Source organism: Gopherus flavomarginatus, chromosome 24 (genome assembly GCF_025201925.1).
Source record: "Gopherus flavomarginatus isolate rGopFla2 chromosome 24, rGopFla2.mat.asm, whole genome shotgun sequence".
Taxonomy (NCBI): domain Eukaryota; kingdom Metazoa; phylum Chordata; order Testudines; family Testudinidae; genus Gopherus; species Gopherus flavomarginatus.
This window is the reverse complement of record NC_066640.1, coordinates 10,821,881-10,840,002: the sequence shown is the minus strand read 5'-3', so window position 1 is coordinate 10,840,002 and position 18,122 is coordinate 10,821,881. Positions and strand designations below refer to the sequence as shown.

The 18,122-nt window shown below is 54.1% G+C and overlaps 1 protein-coding gene across 1 annotated transcript in view; it reads right to left on the bottom strand.

Moving 5' to 3' along the window:
* The window catches only part of HCN2 (hyperpolarization activated cyclic nucleotide gated potassium and sodium channel 2), a 40,381-nt gene extending 24,692 nt beyond the window's left edge, over window positions 1-15,689 (bottom strand). Inside the window, exons 1-2 of the mRNA XM_050934130.1 lie at window positions 15,529-15,689; window positions 3,642-4,065 (exon numbers count right to left, since the gene is read on the bottom strand). Coding sequence (XP_050790087.1) covers window positions 3,642-4,065; window positions 15,529-15,674 — 570 coding nt within the window. The 5' untranslated portion in view covers window positions 15,675-15,689. The remainder of the gene's footprint in view (window positions 1-3,641; window positions 4,066-15,528) is intronic.
* Between the last annotated feature and the right edge of the window lie 2,433 nt (window positions 15,690-18,122).

Here is an 18,122-nt window from a genome sequence, read left to right as displayed (position 1 = left end):
GTGCTCAGCCTCCGCACTGCAGTTCCTCTCAGCACTGCCTGGGCAGCAGAGCCATTAGTTAATCTCATGCCCTCCGCCACCCAGAGCCGTTACCTGCGAGGAGATGGGTGCTGGTGCTGCCTTCGCACCCAGTGTGCCCTCGCCCGCTGGCTCCCCAGAGAGAGCAGCAGACAGCGAGAGACGCAGGCAGTTCATGGCCTATCTCGCTCCTGTGGCAGCTCGGGGGCAGCGGGTGACGGGCCCTGCTCCCCCTGCCACAGACAGCTCCCAACACAGCCCCAGCAACGCCCGAGCCAGCAGAGCAGTCAGGAAACTCCAACTGACACACACCAGCAACTGGTACACACCCCGCCACGCACACAGAGGCTACCACTGCACACACCAGCAACTGGTACACATCCCATCACACACACAGAGGCTACCACTACACACACCAGCAACTGCACACACCACACATGCCGGCAACTGGTACACACCCCGCCACACACACACAGGCTACCACTACACACACCAGCAACAGCACACACCACACATGCTGGCAACTGGTACACACCCCGCCACTCACACACAGGCTACTGCTACACACACCAGCAACAGCACACACCACACATGCTGGCAACTGGTACACACCCTGCCACGCACACACAGGCTACCACTACACACACTAGCAACAGCACACACCACATATGCTGGCAACTGGTACACACCCCGCCACGCACACACAGGCTACTGCTACACACACCAGCAACAGCACATGCCACACACACCAGCAACTGGCACACACTGTAGTAAGTAGAAGCCCTGAGATATAAACCTTGGCATCAAAGGCCTGGTATGAGGCCTGAGGTCTGAACTAAAGTAATGGTCAAGACTTTGCTAACATAAAGCGAAGTTAAGCTGTGAGCCAGAGGCAGGCCCTGCTCACAGAAGCTGGCAAGGAAAGGGCTGATGCTGCAAGAAGATACGTACCTAAAAGGTACTGGACCCCAGATATCAGAACATTCACATCCTTGTATACTCCACACAGATAACAAGGAACAGACTGATTCATCCCAATGACAGGGGCAAAAGGGTAAAATGATGGATAGAGTTGTTTTGTTCAAACCAACATGTACAAGGTGAGAGGCGGCACCTTACTACGTAGAGGGGTTGCACCTCATACGTCAGGAGTGATGTGTAACTTGTTTGTACCTGTGTATAAGAAGGCATCCCTGGGGCGATGTCTTGGTCCGGCCTAGGGGGCAGTGGAAAGTCCCGCCACTGACTGAGCCGAGTCCATTGACCGGGGGCACATACTCGTAGTATGCTCTATAGAGTAACGATCTGGAGGGAACTATTATTGTGTCCAATACGGCAATAAACCTGGCCGACGTGCCTTCGTACCTTACTAGACTCTGGTCATTGGGGTTTCTCTTCAGGTCTGCTGTGTCAGCTATCTGCGCAGAGCTGGGGCAGCACACAGAGGGAACACACGCATGCAGCCGAGTGATACCAACAAGGAGACAGCAGAGCACCGCACCGGTAGCATCTGACAACACACACCTGGCCCCACACACAGAGGCTACTGCTACACACACCAAACAGTACACACACCATACACAAAGGCAATCAGTACACACAATCACAAAGACAACTGGTACACACACCGGCAACTGGCACAGACACCCCACACAGAGGTAACTGGCGCACACACACCAACAACCGGCACACACACTGGCAACTGGGTACACACACCACACACACAGGCAATCGCTACACACATGGCACATGCAGGCAGAGGCACATCTCAGCCCCGGGTGTACATAACACTCCCCCCCACACACACACACCATGCTGCATAGTTGAGAGTAAGGGAATTTTCCTACTTCTCATATGGGGACTCTGGGGTTTAGTGTAGTTTACCCACTTCTATTTTTACCGCGACACCCCTGCCCACACAGCTACACGTCCAACCCTCACTTGCCCCGTAGCACGTTCCTTAGCACTTACACAGCACTTTGCGTGTGCTTAAGTGCCGTGGAGGCAAGAAAACATGACAACAAATCCTCCCAACAGGCCTTGTGAGACAGCCTGTTTCACAGAAGGGGAAACTGAGGCAGGGGGTGGGAAGGGATTTGCTCAAAGTCGAGTCGGTGGCAGTGGTGCTCCGGGCCCCAATTCACTAGTCCATGCTGTCTCCGCGCATGAGGGTGTGAATGTGCACACACAAACACCCGTGCCTAGACACACGCACTGACATCCATTCATGTCTCTAGACACACAAATGGACAGCGCACACTTATCAGACACACAATCTTGGAGGCACTTGTGTCTCCCTGTGTGCGCACACAGCACACTGAATCCACACACGCACGGCAGACATCTTCATATTAGACTGACAGTTCTCTGGGCCAGCGACTGGCCTTTGGTTCCGTCTGTACAGCGCCTAGCGCAACAGAGTCCTGATCCATGACCCGGGCTGCAGGATGCGATCCCCTCCCAGGGCTGACCTGGGGCTGCCCTCCATTGGAAGGACCGGCCTGTCCATTTCAAAGGAAGTCTCAAAAGACACCACCCCCAAAAACACACACACGCAGTTGCAACCTACGTCTCAGTTAACCACGGCCCAACTCCCTCCCGCTCCGGACACAGATACGGATCCACACAGGCGGATGCCTATAGACTTAGCCTCCTGCTCAGCTGGCGAGCACAACAAAGGGTCTGTCAGCTCGGCGACGTTCAGGCCGGGGTGGGGAAGTGGGGGTGACGATACACACCCTAACCGCCCCCTCCGTCACCAGCCTCTCAAGCTGGGGAGGGGCTGGCACAGAGGTAGCAGGGAGCTGCAGGGGAGGGTTCGTGGGGTGACACCCTGACTCAGTGGCCAGGCTGGCACCCTGCATAGACCGGTGTCCCCAACCATGCCGTCTCTGGGGTGCAGGAGGAGATGCAGGGGTAATACATGGGTGGGGTGGGAGGGGCCTTAACAATAATCCACAAGCTGAAAGATGGTGGGAGTGAGCACTAGCGGTTAGAGCAGGAGACTGGCAGTCAGGATCCCTGGGTTCTATTCCCAGCTCTGACTACGTCAGACCAAGTCATTCAGTGCATGTGCCTCTGTTTCCCAAGCTATGGGGGAACCACTAGGGATTCCAGGAGACTTAGCTTAGGATTGTAAAGCACTCTGAGCCAGAGAGACAACACGTTAGACTCGATCCCATTATTACCAGAATGACAGGAAAATCCAGGCCAGCACAGCTGTACTAGCGGCAGCCAGTCATCACCATCTGATGGTGATTTGGTGGCCTGCGTGAAACAAGTTTGCCAGGTCTCATCCATTCCTAGCGGGCAGGGGCCCATATCAGCAAAACCCACTGCACGTTTGGGAGCAAGAACCTGCTTTGCAGAGGGGCCGATGGCACAGGACTCTTTGGCTGGAGTCCTAAGCAACCAGCACCTTTGGCTACTGAGCCATAACCCGCCATCTCTTAGCCATCTCCTCGAGCTGTGGGGCCTGAATTCATCCATCTCAGCCCTTTGGACTCTGGGCGAGAGGGCCACAAGAAGCTGCCTGTGCTCTGACGGAGGAAGGGAACGCAGCCCAGCCGGCCTCAGAGGCAGGCAGATGCCCAAAGGCCATCGGGCCGAGAGATGCCCCTTACCTCTTCCCACTGGTGGATGTAGCGGATGAGCCGGGAAAGGCGCAGCAGACGCAGCAGGCTGAGGATCTTGGTGAAGCGGACAATGCGGAGGGCCCGGGCCGTTTTGTACACCTCCGAATCGATGCCCTTCTCCACGATGAGAAAAATATAATCCACAGGGATGGAGGAGACAAAATCCACCACGAACCAGGTCTTCAGGTACTTCTTCTTAATCCTCTCCGGGTCCAGGATGATATCCGTGTTGTCCTCGATGATTATCCCGGTGCGGAAGTTCAGCACCAGGTCCATGAGGAAGAACGTGTCAGAGACCACGTTGAAGACAATCCAGGGGGCCGTGGTCTCCTCCTTAAAGAAGGTGATGCCCACCGGGATGATGATGAGGTTGCCCACCATGAAGAGAAGCATCGTGAAGTCCCAGTAGAACCTGGAGAGGCAGAGCAGATGGAGGCATCACTGACAAGCCCTCCGGGTTCCCTCTTGGTTTACTGTGCTCCCGCCCCTGCTCATCCTCACAACGGCCTCCTGCAGGCGTGACCCTCCTGGGAAGCTGGGGTGGGAGGCCGTGCAAGGGGAGAAGCAGCGGGAGCTCTGCCTTGCCAGGGGAGAAGGCACCTCCCGTGTGAAGGGAGCTCCCAAGCCCTGCAGAAATCGAGTTCCGTGAGGGGCTCCGAGCAGCACAGGGTGGAGTGACCACGTCACGGGTCGATTTGCCAGCTCTGCTCTGGAGGGGCGGCGTGGCAGCAGCGTTTAGGTACAATGGGCAACATGCCATGTGGTGCCTTGATGCCAGACAAGCCCTTGTCCACTTCCCTCCCCCCTTCGCCTATACCTGCCGGGAAAAGCTTTCCCTTGTGTCCCGTTCCTCCTCCCCCAAACCCAGCTCTCTGGAACTTGCCCCCTTTCTCCTCCCTTCCTTCACCCTCCTCCTTGTGAGGTTCTGTGCCTGTCTGGAATAGGGCCTGACTGCAAAGACATGAAGTCCAATGGCTGGATGAGGGCACCCATGGTGGGGGTGTCTGCAGGGCCCCACGCTCTGCAGGGCAGGGGATTTTCTAACTCTAGGTTTGTGCACATTCAAGGTGCTGGATCAGCATCGGGCTGGACCATAAAACGGGGGCTAAGGGGATGGAAGGGTGATGGAGCAGCAGGAAATGTAGCGAGATCCATCAGCTGGAGGGATCGGCAAAGCCTCATTGCGTGGGACAAACAGCCAGGCTGGGAGAGGCACCACAGGGACAAGGGGCATGGACCCCATTTCAGCAACCTGGGGCCTACTGGCCACCCAACTTCCTGAGCTTCGCACGGCTCCCTCGTCCTTCCTGGTCATGCCGAGAAGGCAGCACTGGAGCTGGGAACAGAACCCAGCAGTCCTGACTCCCAGCTTCCTGCTCTAACCCCTTGAGAGCGCTTCCCTTCTGAGAACAAACAGCTTCCTGCCAGATCGGAGCCCTCTGACCCGGACCCATTCAGGGCCAAGAGGTGGAAAGCTGGTCCGGGAAGGGACAGAGCACTGACTCCAGAAACCCCATCTCCCCAGAGGCTCCACGTGGAAGGGGGGACGTGGCGGAGAAGGGAAGGAAGCCTGGCTCTCTCTCAGGGACTGCCTCCAGAGACAGGCTGGGTTTGAATCACGTACAACTGCAGCTTAAGCCAAAGCTTCCTGTAACCTCCGTTAGACGGAGGGAGGGGGGCAGATTAAGGTTTGGGGGTTCTACTCTCACCTCCTCAGTGTTTTCCACCCATCCCCCATTCCCCTGGCCCTTCCCTGCACCTTCAGGGCCAGCAAGGACCTTTCCCAAGCCCCTGCAAGGTCGAAGCTGAGCCCCACGGCCCCATCCGAACATCAGCACGCTGCTCCTGTCTCCTCGTTAGCATGGTGCTCACCCTCCCTGGGAGCGCACCAAGTCCTTGCAGCAGAGCAGGCATGTGTCTGCGCAGGTGTGCGGGGTGGGGGGACACGGAGAGAACGCTGCAGGTTTAACAGCCCGATGCTCTCGGTCCCCAGGAACACAGCCAGTGGGCCCCTTGCATCCTCCCGTGGTCCCTCTGTCTAACCTCCGGGTGTCTCTCAGCAATTGGCTGGGGCAGCTAATTCCCAGCCTCTCGTCCTCGTGCACCAGATACCCTGCTCGATAAGATAATGGCACGGGGCCGGGATGTGTTTTTTGCCAGCACGGGTGAGGCTGCTGCTCTGAAGAGCCTCATTTCTACATGGGAGACAGCGGGTATTTCATCGCTTACTCTAAGGATGGCAATTTATTCGTCCAGTTCCTGGGGGCACCTTGTCGCACAAAAGGTCTCAAAGCTGCAGGACCGAAGCAAAAGCAGGTGCAAGCCACAGAACACCCGGAGAGGGGGAGCAGACAGATATACATGGTCACTCCTGGCTAAGGGGCTAGTATATATTTGTGCGTGGGGGTGAGGTGCTGGCTCTCCTTTCCCCTCCATAAAGGCTGGCACATGAATGGAATTAAACCTGCATCTTTCAAAAGGAAACGCAGCTCTCCCTTTGCAGCCAGCCTCCTGACCTTTCTCCAGTGACAGCGTGCACCTGAGACATTTCCATGGCAACAGCTAGTGATGTCACAACTGCACAATTATGACTTCAGAGCACAGCGCAGGGTGCGTCTCCAAGGTACCCTTCAATTATCCTCCCAGGATGCAGAGGAAACATGCGCTGAGAGGAGAGGCAGGCAGTATGGTCTAGTGGCTGTGTATTGAGGGTCTGGGTTCTATTCCCGGCTCCGCCACAGCCTTCCTGTATGACCTTGAGCAAGTCACCTAATCGCTGTGTCTCAGGTCCCCCTCTGGCCAGTCAAGGAGGCAGCGACGGGGGACAAGAGAGCTCCACCGGGACCTCTTAAGGGAGCAAGTAGGTGGTGGGGATTCCACCTACCCAGACATCACAGTAATCCGAGTGCCTCACCTGTATTAGTCAAGCTAGTCCCGTGACTCAGGTATTATTCCCATTCTACCTACAGACACTTGAGGCAGAGAGAGGAAATCGAACCCAGGTCTTCCAAGTTCCCGTGTCGCACCTTAACCACAAGACCTTCCTCTTCAAGGTCTCAGGGTGGGGTCTTAGAGTTCAGGGAACACTGGAGTAGGGGGAGATTGATGGAGGAGAAAGGCCCCCAAATCCATTAACAACTGCACAAGCCATCTTGCCCCAGATTCTACAGGCTAGATCCCAAAACACTCCTAAGACTCTCGAGGGTAGCTCTGCCCGGCGAGTTTGCAGCAACTGCTCAGGATTCCAGAGGCCCAGCCGAAGCAAAACTTTCTGTCCTTGCCTGCGCTACGGGGTCTGCATGCAAGATTTGCACCTGCGTGCCTCTTGGCACGCTTGACTGGCACCATCACAGGCCAATGCTCAGCGTCGCCTGCAGCCAGCCCCGGTCACACAACACCAAGAGGCCCCCCCAGCGTTCGCTGGCCTGGGCGATCCAGGGCAAGCTCTGCTGCTGCTGCTGCCAAGCCGCGAGGCGAGCAGTGGAGGCAATGGAAAAGCTCTTGCAGACTGAGTGTTTACGGAGGTGCAGTGGCTCCAGGCTGGCACTTGGTAGGTCCAGCTGAGAGCTGGAAAGACTAGGGTGAACGAAACGGCTGTTAGACTAAGGAAGAAATAGAGATGGAGGGGGCAACATCCTGCATTACTGGCCAGGAACAGAACTCCCATAGTAATACAGCAGAGCCAATCTTTAAGTGCTTTACAGAGAATTCACTGAGTGTAACAGCACCCTGGGAAGGAACGAAATATCGTGCCGTTTGATGGGGGGGGAACAGAGGGGCAGATCCCCCAACATAGCTCAGGGCCAGATTGCCAAGGGCTGTGAAAAACTGAGCGAATAAATATAGACACACTGGGCAAAAGTCTACTCTGACCTGAATCCCATTACAACCCCATGGGAATCAGGGGCCAAATATGGCCCACTGAGACTGACAAAGCATCCCTGATCACCTACTGTGTTTTCATATGAGCTATCCTGTGTAGTCACGCAGCAGAGATGGGTAACGCCAACTTAGTAAGTATTCCTCAGGGGACAGTGAGTGCGTGGAAGAAGGGATCCATTCCACGTTACTTAAAATATAGCTTTAAAAGCAATTAAAGGTGGGATCTGAGCGTGTTAATTCTGGGCACCTCTTCCATAAGGTACTCTGCTCCCTGACCTAACAGGAACCCAACGATCAGGAGAGAATACAAGATTAAGACGACAATGGATTGTAAATTCTGTGGGACACGGTCTGTGATTTTTTTTGTGTGTTTGCACAACCTCTGGCCCATGCCAGTGGCACGACCTCAATACAAAACATAAATAATAACAGCACTGCCAATGCCAGTGCAACTCCCTTACCACCATTTCCTGCATTTCCTGAGAACGTGTCCCAGAGGCTTGAGAGTTCTAAACTCCCTCAGCACAGAAGCCTGCTGCAGACGTCTGCACTAATCCTTTTAAATTTTGCCACTGGAATTTCAAAACTGCAGATGCAACAACAGGGCAAACAATCAGATCAACCCCATTCCTCCTACAAATACTACTTCTAGGATGTATTAGCAGGAGTGCTGCAAGCAAGACACAAGAAGTCATTCTTCTGCTCAACTCTGTGCTGATTAGGCCTCAACTGGAGTATTGTGTCTGGTTCTGGGTGCCACATTTCAGGAAAGATGGGGACAAATTGGAGAAAGTCCAGAGAAGAGCAACAAAAATGATTAAAGGTCTAGAAAACATGATCTATGGGGGAAGATTGAAAAAAATTGGGGTTGTGTAGTCTGGAAAAGAGAAGGCTCAGAGGGGACATGATAACTTTTTATGTGCTTGAAAACTGTTGTTACAAGGAGGAGGGGAAAAACTGTTCTTCTTAACCTCTGAGAATAGGTCAAGAAGCAATGGGTTTAAACTGCAGCACGAATGGTTTAGATTGGACATTAGGAAAAACATCCTGTCAGGGTGGTTAAGCACTGGAATAAATTGCCAAGGGAGGTTGTGGAATCTCCATCAGTGGAGATTTTAAAGAGCAGGTTAGACAAACACCTGTTAGAGATGGTCTAGATAATACTTAGTCCTGCCACGAGCGTAGGGGACTGGATTAGATGACATCTCGAGGTCCCTTCCAGTCCTATGATTCTACGATATGATTCCTCCTAGGCAGAAATCTCGAGCTCATTTGAATTCAGCACCACAGATAGCTCACCATGGTCAGAGATTCAGCGCAGACAACATTTGTGAACTGATCCCCAGCAGCAGAATGCCAGAGAAAATGAAACAGTGCAACCATCAAATATTTTTCCAGCCCAGCCTAGAATATGCTTCGTTACCAGAGTGCGGAAAGCAGAAATTTTAGGGCGAGTGAAGAGAGTAAACAAGAAACACATGACTCGTATAATAGCAGGGAAGGAACCGGCATCCCCCCACCATTAACCAATTCAACATTTAATTAGTCATGATGCTGTTTGAAGGTTAATAGTCGTTGGGAGAAATAAGGATTTAAAGACATAAAGAGCAAGGTCCTGATTTTCAGGGATGCTGAGCACCCACATCCTACACTGCCACCCACTGGCTTTGTGGGTGCTCAGCACCTTTTAGATCAGGCCCTAAGGCCAAAAGTGTCATACCGAGTTGTCTAAGGTGAGGCTCCTAAATCAATATTGAGGCACCTACGTATAAACAGCCTGTTTTTCAGAAAAGCTGCACACTCACATACCCAACGGAAGTTAACAGGAGCAGTGGGCCAGCACCACTTTTGAAAAAAAGAATTGGGCACTTATTTAAGTGGGTTTGGGAGCCTAACTGTAAAAATCAGGTTTGAAAAGCTGGCCCGAGTATTTAAGATCCCGTGAGACCTACATTATTGAACTCAATCTCAAAGAGTCAAGTATGCAAGGATACCAACACAGCTGTGTGTGCCATTTCATTGGCCACCAATTTCCTGTAGGGATCCTTTGGGGGATTGCTTTGCAGCGTTCTTAGCCGTCATCCAAAAAGATTCCCAAACCCTTAAAACTTGCCCCCAAAGCAGCAGTTGCTGATGAACAAACTACAAAGTCTGTCTCCCATCTACCAAATATGACCACTTTGCATTAATTCCATAGCAAGGGGGAATCACCACGGATCTCAGTAATAACCAGTTCATCAGAGCGGTCTCTTAGCGCACAGAGAGAAGGCATCATATAAATATGTAGCTACGGTGTCATTTTAAAAAGGCACCACCAGAAACAATAGGCCAGACATCCCAGGGAAGCAATACAAATTCTGGTAAAATTACCAGAAGAGCAGCTGCACGCTCTGCAGCACCAAAAGCCACATGGGCAACTTGCCATGGGTACAAAGGTTTCAGCTAATTGGCACAAACTTGTTTATCTAAAACACACACCTGCCATAACACTTGCTTTGACATATCCCTGCCTGGGAGCTCAGCAGCTATTGCTCCACCAGCAGGACCTCACCGGAAATAAAAACCTGCGGCTTGCCCAGGTTTATTTCCCATCTGCAGTTGCAGGGAAATGGTGCCTTTGAGTCAGCTTACAGCAGTCCCAGTCATTCCTTAGGCATGTTTTGATCCTCAGCCTGAACTCTGAGTTTCTCTGTACCTGACAGTCCCAAAGCAAATACACAGAGAGACACACACGCATTTGCAGCCGCAATGAACTGACTCATGCAAAGTGTGTTTGCTCTCGTTTCTAACATTCCCAGGTTGCGTGCATGCTTCAGGGTTTAAACCAAGCTCTATCTACTAGAAATCAGGACGCATCCTAACGTGGTGACAGATTATTCCACATCTGTCTACTGTGGGGTTTCCTGCACCTTCCTCTGTAGCACCAGGCACTAGCCCGTCAGAAACAAGATTCTGTACTAGATAGACCCTGTGTCTGCCCAGTATGTTTGTTACTATCAGCTGGATGTAAAACTCTTTTATAACAAACTCTGTGCTATTCTAGTGTTTTATATCCACAGATCTCAAAGCATTTCACAAACATGTTTTGGTGTATTACATCTCTTCACCCTCCTATGTCTCAATTTTACAGAGGGATAAGCTGGGGCTTAGAGAAATTACACAATTTGCCCAAAGCCACTGCAGAACTGGGAATAGAACCCATGAGTTCTCCCTCATCTTAACTTTACAGTTTAGCTTCAACTGGGGATAAAAGCGCAAACTAGACATTTAAAAAAAGGCACAGGAACAGGAAATACATGGAGAGGGTAACACAAGACAGCTCATCACTGGGTGGGTCAATTCTGCATTGTATGTTTCAGCATGTAATTTACAAGGTTTTTATCAGATTTGCAACTAGTGATAGGAAACAGCCACCCTGTTGCCTCCTAGTAATTCAATATTTGTGTAAATAGGACCTTTAGCTCCCGGAGCATATCTCCCCCTTGCATTTTGCATGAATAATTATAGTGCTCTGCCTGTGATGAGATACATTCTCCAAATGGATGCGATTATGAAGTGATGTCACATATGCAGATGGGCATGATTTTATCTCAAAATGAGAAAATGGATCTTGCAAGGAAAACATTGCTGGAAACATATTGCATTAGCCTGATCAGATTTTTGGGATGAGAAATATCATTTAGCATAAGCATTTACGTGGAGAGTGGAAATCAAATAAAGCCAAATCCGTATGCACCTTGATATGATTTCTAAGATAAATTCTTTCTGGATTTTGCTCTCTGGGTGTAGGTATTAAATCTGTGAATGTAACAGGATGGATTTGTTATTAATTCTTTTTATTCTGCACCTAAATGCCCCAAGCGATACTAACAAATGAGTCCCTGTCCGCAAAGGGTTTCTAGCCTAAATAAACAAAACAGACAAAGGATGGGAGGGGGAAAAAACACAGAGAGGAAGTGACGTGCCCATGGTCACACAGCAGTTTGGTGGCAGGATTGGGAACAGAACCCAGGGCTCACGCCTCCTAGTTCTTTGCCCTCGCTGCTGCCTACCAGACGACCTTGTGATTGAAGCACATCACAACAACCACCACATGGATTTTTATTCCCAGTTCTAACACTGACTCACTGCGTAATCTTGGGCAAATCTCTTAGTCCTCAGTTCTGCCAGGAGCTCTGAAAGAGCAGAGCCTGGTACTCAGGCAGAACTCCACTGGCCTCAGCAGTTTCTGTAACCAGCACATGGATTTGCAGACACAGAGCCCATTGCAGAATCGGGGACTTCAGTGACTTGTCTGCCGTAAAATGGGATAGAGGAGGAGGAGATGTTTCACAGGGGAGCGGAGATGCACAATGGATAGCGTTTGCAGAGACTTGACCAAAAGCGCCGCAAACGTGCAAGGCACTGTCTGTTCTTGTCTCTTGTTAAAACACAATTTAAAAGAAATGCTTTGAAATGGCCCCAGTGTCCGTCTGCGAGAAATAGCCTGTGGGGAGCAAGCGTGTTCTTCATGGCACTGGTAATTCCTAATTCTCTTAAACACAGCCCGAGCATTGCCACAGTGATCTCATTATGACAAGGTCAGGACAGACAATGGAGATGACACTACGATGTCAAGATGAAACAAAGAGATGTCAATGCAAGTTATGCTTTAATACCATTTAAACGCACCACCCCAGATAACGTTAGAACAAAGCTACGACAAATGGAATGGGGCGGGAGGGCAGGGGAGAGAGACATTCAGGGGCAGATTCTGACCTGAAACTACTGGGACTGAACTGATTTCTATGGAACTGATCCTTCATTCTACACTGATGCGAATCACGCTCTTTATGCTAGCTGCTTATTCTGCATTAATGCCTCAGGACAAATGATGTGTGGTGGTAATTGACAAGGAGGGGAAAGGTAGAGCTCGCTACATCAGAGACTCATAGAAAAAGATTAATGACCCTACAGGTTGTTAGACTGGGATTAGTGAAGGCCATATATCAGGGAGCCTTTCCTCTGAGTATCTCGGGCACGTTTCAGCCCTGCAGCATATACGACTCCTTCCCTGAGAGGGACCCACTCCATGGGGAGTGGGGGAAGGGGATCCACTGGATGAGACCCTGCTGGAGAATTCTTGTAAGGAATCGCAGTCAGCGGACAGGAGCTAGAGTCTTCTGAACTGGGGAAACACGACAGAAACACTGACACGCGCTACCACAAGCATGTAACCAGAGGTTACCTACCAGACAATAAACACAGCCCGATCCAATGGAGACAGGGCACTGGACTGGGAGTCAGGAGACCCAGGTTCCATCCCTTGTTCTGACACTGACCTGCTGTGTGACCTCAGCCAAACCATTTCCCCCGGATTCGTCTCCCACTCTTTGTCTGCCCTGTCTTTGGGGGCAAGGACAATCTCTCACTACATATTTGTACAGCCCCTAGTACCACGGGGCCCTGCTCTTGTAGGTGCTGTTTGGATATAAATAAGTAAAATCCTCCAAAATTCCCTGTCCTGGAGTGTGGGGGAGACAGGGCCCTGCACCCCTGGCTTCCTGCGACTCACCATGACTCTCCGCCAGCCAGTAAATAAGAAGGTTTATTTAGACAACTGGAATACAGTCCAAGCCTGGTCTTGCAGGTACAGACAACAGGACACTGCCGCCCCGGTTAGCTTAGGTCAATGGAGGGGCAGGGAGGCCAGAGCTCTGTTGGGAGGCAAGACCCTCATCTGGGCTCCCTTCCCTTTTCCCAGCCAGCTCCAAACTGAAACTCCCTCCAGCCGTCTCACTCAGCCTCCCCCCGGCTCCTCCTCCAGCCTTTGTCCAGTTTCCTGGGCAGAGGTGTAACCTGACCGCCAACCCCTGCCCTGGGTTCTCATGTTACGTGCTCAGGTATCCTCCCTCAAGGCAAGTCTGCCATCCCCAATGCAGCCAGTCCCAGCAAAACTCCCCTGCAACCTTCCCAGGTCAATACTCCCCACTCAGTATCCAAAGAAAACAGTAAGTACATTCCCACTTCGTCACAGCCCCACACACAGCTTTGGAATTCAGTTCAATCCTCTCATGAAATGCCCATATAAACCGACAGAAAGCAGCAGCAAAACCATCAAGGGAATAAAACAACCCATTGGTTCAGGAAACAAGGTTAAGTCGCTACCACGACAGAGGGGCTGGAACTAACTGCAAGACTTTCTGTCTGCCGCATGGGTGCTCTGCATCTCCTACTCTCCAGGGGTGGAGACAGCCTGCATTGCTACTTGCAAAATGCTGCTGGAGAGAGACTCAGGTAGAGCAGGAACAGCAAGGGAAGGAGGAAGAAAATGGTACCCAAGCTGGCTTGAGCACCCAGATGTCTCGTGACAGCCGCATCCCCTGCACAGTCTTTTGCCTTGGAGAGTGTGGGTCATGTGCAATTTTTCAGCCCCCAATAACAACACCCACAAAACCCCACATAGCTGTACAATATTTGATCAGCTCATACGCCTCCCCCCGGCAGTTTGAATTTAACTCTGCAAACACTGGGACCAGACAAAGCTCTCCCGGGGCCTTGGCAGAGGAGGTTGGGGCCAGGGGGACAGAATACCGTATGACGCGCCAGATGGAAACGACACACACTGTTGCAGTAGCTTGCTTTCTGCTTTGTGAGTCCCAAGGGGCCCTAGTCCCACGGTGCTGGATGAAAATCTTGCTAGGAAGCCTCAGCACCGAGGACCTGGCTTCATCCAACCTGGGGAATTAAAGCTAGGAACACAATCTGGCCTCATTAAAACACCCTGCAGTGCAGGAGGGGAGAGACACACACACAAAGCTGCTGCATCACTGATGTTTAAATAAGGGGAGAGACCAGATCCTCGGCCGCTGTTATGCCCACCCGACCTTCCACCGTTCTGTTTACGTGGCCAGCCCAGTGCTGATGGCAGGGAAGTGCCGTTCCCCTGCACCAGCTGTGGAATGTTAGACTGAGAGGAGCGGGGCACCATTGCCCACTGGCCTGGGCCATATTTTATTCCTGCTCCTTGCAGCTGCCTTCCCATTTCTGCCTCTCTGGGAGCGACCCCTGGACAAAGCCGGGTCTCTGAACACTGCTGGGTCACTGTGATGGCTTCCCATTTGGTCACAGGCGGGAGGGCTAAGAGGTTCAGAGGCCTCCTAGGTGGTGGAGAAGCCCAGCCCTGGGGAAGGGCTGAGGGATGCCCTTGTCAAAGGCACCCAGCTTGGATTCCTCACTCCCTGTCCCCAAGGGAAGCTGGAGGCCTGGTGCCCGCTCAGATGGGGCTGCGGCTTCAGCTGGGGATCAGCTCCCGCGCCCCCATGGCCAGACGGGAGGGGAAGGTGTAAAGCAGAGCCCGGGCTCCGCTCAGCCCCTCCACCCTCCAGAGACAGCTCAAGGTGCCCTCTTGACAAAGCATCGCCCGGCCTCCCAGCCAGCCCTGGCCTCTCCCCCTGGCGCTTAGCTTCCTCTCCACCCCGGAGGGGCTGGTCAGTGGGATCGGGGGGAGGATATGAAATAGGTTCCCCTGACCCTCTGGCTCCCCCAGAACCTGAAGTCGCTGTAAGAGTGGATGGTCCTGCTCCTTCCTCCAACCTGGGCTCTCTGCCCCTCTCTCTCCCCACCAATCCCGGGCTCACACTCCCCCCTGGGGCTCCCTGCCCCTCTCTTTCTGTCACCCCATCCTGGGCTCACCCCCCCCCCATCCTGGGCTCCCTGTCCCTCTCTTTCCCCCCTCATCCCAGGCCCACACCCCTTCTGGGCTCCCTGCCCCTCTCTTCCCCCTCCCATCCCGGGCTCCCTGCCCCTCACTCCCCCCCATTCCGGGGCTCCCCCCACCCAGGCTCTCTGTCCCTCTCTTCTCCCCCCATCCCGGGGCTCCCACCCCCGGGGTCCTTGCCCCTCTCTTCCCCCCCCCATCCCGGGCTCTCTGCCCCTCACTCTCCCCCCATCCAGGGCTCCCCCCGTCTTTGAGGTCGCTGCAGGGGTGATCTGCCCCCCCGGGGTCCCGCACCTGAAGTCGCTGTAGGGGTGGATGATCCAGGCCCCCGCCGACTTGACCCGCTCCTGCTCCCGCTCCACCGCCTTCTGGGAGCCGAACATCCGCAGCGAGAACTTGTTGACCCCGGGCTGGAGCATGGCCCCGAGCTGGCGCTGCATGAAGCTCGCCTGGCTGCCGCGGGGCTCGCCGCCCTCCTCCCCGCCGGCCCCGTCCGGCCCCCCGGGGGAGCCGCCCTCGGGCTCGGCCCCGCTGCACGAGAAGGAGACCTTGGGCTCCCGGGGGGGCTGGGGCTCGGCCTCCGGCTCCCCCCGCCGGCACTCCCCGTTCGGGGAGCCCTTCCCGGCCCGCCCGCTCATGCTGCCGCCCCGCAGCTGCCGCTGCCCGCGCTTGGCCCCTTGGCCCGGCCGCTCCTCCGGGCCCGGCGCCCCCCCGCCGCCGCCGCCGCCGGCCGCCGCCTCCCCGCCGCTGCCCGTCCGCATGCTGCAGCCACAGCCTCCCTCGCCGGCCCGCCCGAGAGCCGCAGCCGGCGAGCGGCGAGCCCAGCCCGGCCGGGGGGCGGGGAGAGGGGCGGGGAGAGCGAGCGAGCCTGGAGAACCGGGGGGCGGGGGGCGGCTGGAGGAAGGGGGCAGGGAGAGAAAGAGACAAGGAGAAGAGGGGAAGGAGGCAGGAGAGATGGACGGAGAGACAGAGACTGGGAGAAGAGAGGAAGGAGGCAGGGGAGAGAGAGACAAAAAGAAGAGGGGAAGGAGGCAGGAGGGATGGAGGGGGGAAGGAAGGGGAGAGAGGGAATGAGGCAGGACAGATGGAGGGAGGGAGAGAGACAAGGAGAAGAGGGGAAGGAGACAAGAGGGATGGAGGGAGAGAGAGAATGAGAGAAGGAATGAAGAGAGAGAGAGACTGGGAGAAGAGGGGAATGAGGCAGGAGGGATGGAGGGGGGAAGGAAGGGGAGAGAGGGAATGAGGCAGGACAGATGGAGGGAGAGAGAGAGACAAGGAGAAGAGGGGAAGGAGGCAAGAGGGATGGAGGGAGAGAGAGAATGAGAGAAGGAATGAAGAGAGAGAGAGAGACTGGGAGAAGAGGGGAATGAGGCAGGAGAGAAGGAGGCAGGAGGGGTAAGGGTGGGGAGAGAGGGAAGGAGGCAGGAGAGGTGGAGGGAGAGAGAGAGACTGGGAGAAGAGGGGAAGGAGGCAGGAGGGATGGAGGGGGAAGGATGGGGAGAGGGGGAAGGAGGCAGGAGGGATGGAGGGGGAAGGATGGGGAGAGAGGGAAGGAGGCAGGAGGGGTGGAGGGGGAAGGATGGGGAGAGAGGGAAGAAGGCAGGAGGGGTGGAGGGGGAAGGATGGGGAGAGAGGGAAGGAGGCAGGAGGGGTGGAGGGGGAAGGGTGGGGAGAGAGGGGAGGAGGCAGGAGAGATGGAGGGGGAGAGAGATACTGGGAGAAGAGGAGAAGGAGGCAGGAGGGATGGTTGGGGAAGGATGGGGAGAGAGGGAAGGAGGCAGGAGGGGTGGAGGGGGAAGGATGGGGAGAGAGGGAAGGAGGCAGGAGGGGTGGAGGGGGAAGGGTGGGGAGAGAGCGGAGGAGGCAGGAGAGATGGAGGGGGAGAGAGATACTGGGAGAAGAGGAGAAGGAGGCAGGAGGGATGGTTGGGGAAGGATGGGGAGAGAGGGAAGGAGGCAGGAGGGGTGGAGGGGGGTTGGAGTAAGGCAGAAGAAGGGGATAACACTGAAGAAAGGAACGTAGAGAGAGACAGAGACAGGAGAAAGGGGAAGGGGGGGCAATGGAAAGGCAAAGAGAAAGGGAAAGCTGGAGGGAGAAAGTAAGGAGAGAGGAGGGACCCAGGAGGATAACAAAGCAGCTTGTGACAGTGAAATGAGGGCAGGGGAAGAGGAAGGCAACACAGGAGGGATGGGCAGAGGGGATAGAAGAGAGAAAAGGGGGGAGGGAAATGTGAGATGCAGAAGTTCTGCTGGGAAAAAGAATTCAGGTTTGAGCCTTCAGTCCCCCCCGGAGTCCCCTCTTGCTGCTGGGTCTTAGCAATGCAGCACAGCCCCCTCCCCACTCCCGGCGAGCAGCTGAGATGTTGTGCATGAGTCCTAAACCCCTGTGGAGGCACAGATGACCAGGTCCAGGGGTGCTAAGGATGACACCTCCCACCACACGCCTGCTATGAGTTGCAGGGGTCTCAGTGGCAGGCTGGGGGATTATGGAATTGCTGTCTGTGCCTCAACAAAGTGCATTAGCCTAGGCCCATTCATGCCATACCTCGCAGCGACTATGATTGACTTTCTCTCCTTAATGTTTGTTTAAAACGACAGCTACATCATAGCAGTAGAGGAGGCCTGCCAAGGAGCTGCAGGGGCCGGAGGCTGTGCATTCTGTGCCCAGGGTCTAAGTGTTGGAAATATTCAGAGGAAAAGTACTTACAGGGAAATGTACTTACTCTGCGTGAGTAATAGTTCCCTATCTGGTCTTTCAGCTAAAACACTGGACTGGGATGCAGGAAATCTGGATTCAGTTCCTGGCTCTGTCACAGTCTCCTTGGGCAGGTCACTTAATCGCCAAAGAGTTGGTATCATCTTAACTTTGCCATTTAAAACAATAAACAA